Source organism: Austrofundulus limnaeus, unplaced genomic scaffold (genome assembly GCF_001266775.1).
Source record: "Austrofundulus limnaeus strain Quisiro unplaced genomic scaffold, Austrofundulus_limnaeus-1.0 Scaffold51, whole genome shotgun sequence".
In the NCBI taxonomy this organism is placed as follows: Eukaryota; Metazoa; Chordata; class Actinopteri; order Cyprinodontiformes; family Rivulidae; genus Austrofundulus; species Austrofundulus limnaeus.
The window spans coordinates 1-4,064 of NW_013952453.1; the positions used below are offsets into that span (position 1 = coordinate 1).

Sequence of the window (4,064 nt, forward strand, 5' to 3'; positions counted from 1 at the left end):
CATTCCAAAGCAAAGCTTCTTCTTTCTCTCTCTCTCTCTCTCTCTCTCTCTCTCTCTCTCTCTCTCTCTCTCTCTCTCTCTCTCTCTCTCTCTCTCTCCGCTTCAACCAGACAACCAAACACTCTCTCTCTGTCTCCGCTCTGCCCCGTGTATCACAGTCTTTGCATTCAAAGGATCCAAGTGTGTCCACCTTTTCTCRTCAGTTTCTACCCCTTTGCTGWAGCTTCTCTTTTTTCGTCAGCTAGTTTTGTTTTTCTCTTTCTTTTCTTCTTTTTTCACCCCCTTCTTTCTCTCTCTCTCTCTCTCTCTCTCTCTCTCTCTCTCTCTCTCTCTCTCTCTCTCTCTCTCTCTCTCTCTCTCTCTCTCTCGTTGCCCGTTACGAAGCCGTATGCAGTTTGGGGTGGAGGTGGGGTGGGCAGAGCCGGCTGACTCGATCGAAGGGAAAGGAGACGGGAGAACTGCGCGGGCAGGAAGGATGTGCTCATTGCTGCAGCTTCTGATTCAATTAGCATGAATTTCACAGYGAAGGCAGCAGCAGCAGCAGCAGCATCGTCAGACTGTCTCAGGCAGCCAGCAGCAGCAGGACTCTGTGTTGGAGCATCATCGGAGGAACCSGTGGTTTCTTCCCATCCAGTCCCCTTGGAAGGCAGTGTTTGAAGAGCGAGTGGAAAACGGATTCTCAGYACCACCAAGTCAGACGGAGCTTGTTTGCCAGTCTTGGAATGGGAGGACTGTTACCATGAACTGAACGCCAAGCACTCTAATGCTTTGGTTATGGTTTAAATCCTGTTAAGCTGTCTTCTTGGTGCTGCTCTGCGTTGTATGACCCATATTGATTTGTTTTGTCAGAATAAACGGGACGGATTTCAGCACTTGGAAATAACCAATATTTTTTTCTCCTCCTTTTTGATGTTCCCTTTTTCCCCCACCTTGAAGACCTTTATTCTTTTCTTTATTCTGTTCCTTCTCTCAGCTGCCATTTGAGACCTCCTTTAGGTTTCCGAAGCCCCAAAACAGGATTTGACTGCTCCTTCATCGCAGCACTGTTGTTCCCGCTCTTGTTTGTTTGCCTCTCCCTTTTTGCACATTCTGATCTATGTTCTCAGTCGTCCACTTTTTTGTTTAAGTTGTGCCCAAAACAGCCTGGGAGGGATGGCAGGAGTCTGTTGCTTCATGATGGGAGCCTGGCGTATGGGTGGAGAAGCCCTCTGAAAAAGGAAATCCTGTCGAACAATTAACGCAAAGAGCCCCTGCGCAGGATATTTTTCAAAGAGCTAAGATAAAGCCTTGCGATTGTGAAATTATTGCTGCTAAGTTCTTAGGTGCTGAGAAAGTTTTTGTTTTTGTTGTTTTTTGTTAAACAAAAAGCTTAGGTTTCAAATTAAAGGGTTCTATATGAGGAATTGGAATTTGATTTTGAAGGATTAAGGAGCTTTTGGATATCAACACTTGACTGCTGGAGATTTTTTTTGGTTGGTCTTTCCTTTTAAAAGGGATCTTGATTTTTTTCTTCACTGATCGTTTTTGGGATTTTCAATCAAGGATCTGTTTTTTTTTTTTCTTCTTCTTCGTCTCCCTTGGCTTATTTTATTCGTTTAATTTTTTTTTTCCTTCCTGGGCTGGAAAACTTGGGATCATGGGCCCTGGATTCATTTGAGATGTTCACTTCCTGTTTGTGTCGCATGAGGGGGAGAGGCTTTTCGTTCCTTTCAGGCCCCGCCCCCATGGAGCAGGAGGTGGAAGTGGAGGTGGACGAAGGGCTGCTACTGGGGTCCAGGCCAGCGGCGGCATCGCCGGTGGTTTGGGCCAGTCCGGCCTTCCTGTTCAGGCTGGTGCTGTCTCTGGCCCTGCTGGTGTTCCCATGCCCAGCTGTGGCTGCCAGAGTTTCCTCCTCCCTCAGCACCACCCACCACGTCCACCACTTCCATAACAAACATGGCACTGCGCCCATTGCCATCAACCGGATGCCCTTTCTTACACGTGGGGGTCATGGTAAGAGCTTCTGTATTTATTTATTTATTTTTTTGTTCTTTGCCTAAACTCACCAGGATCTGATAAACCATTGACCAACCAATGGTATTACTGAATGTATTTAAGACAAGTACATGTGGGACCAATGATACGGACTTATCGGCTTAGCAGGAATGACTTTTCTTCGAGAGGCTGATGAACGGTGGCAACAAGCTCTAACTCCAGTAAATGAACCAAGCAATTGTTTCATCCATCTATTGATTGCTGCCATCTTGGGAACAGTGAGAGGAGCCAGGCTTCGGAGTCCGGTCCTTTTTGCTTGGGCTCCCCGTGGGCCAGCTTCTTGATTCATGTCTGAGAGCACGGATGATATTTCTAGAGGCGGCTCTCTCCTGGGCCTTTTGCAGCACAGCTCTGGCCAGCTGGGCTCTGCTTAGTTGCTTTTCAAGTTCAGCATCCATTTTAGGCCTAGGGACTGTGTGGCTGTGTGGAAGTGTGGCCAATTTATACTCATGTAATCCCCACCAGTAGTGTAATTTATGACATACGGTGGCTGCTACTTGAAAAGTCTTAAAATGGTTGAGATGGTGAGACTCACATGGTTGCTGTTAGGGTATATTGTATGCTCTGGGAAATCTACAGATAATTGCCTTAGCACTTTGTATTTTGTCCTACTTTCCACAGCATATGTCTTTGGCTCAGTGCTCTGTGGTGCATCAGTTGCTGTGCTTTTCTTAGCCATAAGCTGTCAAAGACAAGGCAGACTTTCACACTGATCATTCCTTTGATGTTTTCCAACTTGAGCTCTTTCGGCATTGTTGCTTTTACTTCCTTTAAATGCATTCCTTTTGCTYTATTACAACACAATATTGACAGAAGATGATAATGGGATTAATTGATCTCTCAGCATGCTTGTGTTCATGCTGTTTATTTAGCAGTCAGTGAGTATCCAAGCTGAGGCTCTATCAGTCTGTTTTTGTCCTCCTTTTTCACTGTTTAATTCTTTTCTTTCTGTTTTTTTATTTTTATTTTTTTTTTGTGCCTGAGCACATCTGTAATCAGTGTGGTGTCAGATGAGCTCTCGTGTAGCTCTTTGTGGTTGTTCGGTTGTGGTGAGCCTCTGTAGACACGATCATCAGCCTTGCAGCCACCTCCTCAGAGCTCAGTGCAGCATTACTTTTTATGGTAGCCAGCCCACAGACACAAGAGCAAATGTCTTCACGGCTGAAACGAGGTTGAGCTTACAAATGAGGCCTGACATGAGGCACGGAGACAATCACAAGGAATGTTTTATAAGTTGCAAGGAGAAATTCAACATCTAACTTTAACAGTGTTAACTGAATATGGTGGTTCCTCCATTTAGGGAAAATATATACATTTTTTTAAGTTTAAGTGGCAAAAAACCTTACTACATTGTTGGTCCAAAGTCAGTTTGACAACATTTGTTTATTTCACATTTGTATAATTTGTCCAACCTGGTCAGTGTTGGTACAAAATAATATAATAATGAATGCAATATTTTTTTAATGTTCCTGCCTTAAACTAGATTGAAATAAATAATTCAGTCTGAGTATATTTGGTAAGATTAGTAATACAAAGTTCTACGCACTGGTTTATTATAGGGCGGATTGGGAGGTTACAAGTTTTGTTCAAGTTTTCATCTTTGTAATATTTCTCTTATATTCAACAACTGATCAAGGTTTGGTAGAGAGATCAACAGAAGTTTCCCTCAACTTAAGCTCAGGTCAAAACTTGAGTATAGATTTGACTTTATGCTGTGGATGGTTCATGGATGTTTCAGGAGATCCTTGAGTGATGTAAGATTTACTGTGTACAGTACAAGGTCATTCATAATTAGGCTGGACATACATGTCAAGTTGTACAGATTTTCCGTAATTTACACAAATTCTCCATCATTTTGTAGGTATACGAACGTATACAGCAATCTCTTGGATTTTTTCATGTTTTACTGATTTTTTTCAAAAACTCTGTTTCAAATTTATTCTTGTATGTATGACATTAAAAAAATAAAATCAAATATATACTTCCATCCCACTCTGCTGCTAGAAATAAGTTCTTCCATCCTCCTTTCC

The 4,064-nt window shown here is 43.0% G+C and overlaps 1 protein-coding gene across 1 annotated transcript; it reads left to right on the forward strand.

The window, feature by feature from the left end:
- Nucleotides 1-351: 351 nt before the first annotated feature.
- LOC106517603 (neurexin-2-beta) lies at nt 352-1,992 on the forward strand (the record flags this gene model as incomplete). Its single annotated transcript, XM_014008527.1, is given in 1 exon segment — nt 352-1,992. A coding segment is annotated over 1 exon segment (334 nt), but the record flags the coding sequence as incomplete, so codon positions are not given.
- Between the last annotated feature and the right edge of the window lie 2,072 nt (nt 1,993-4,064).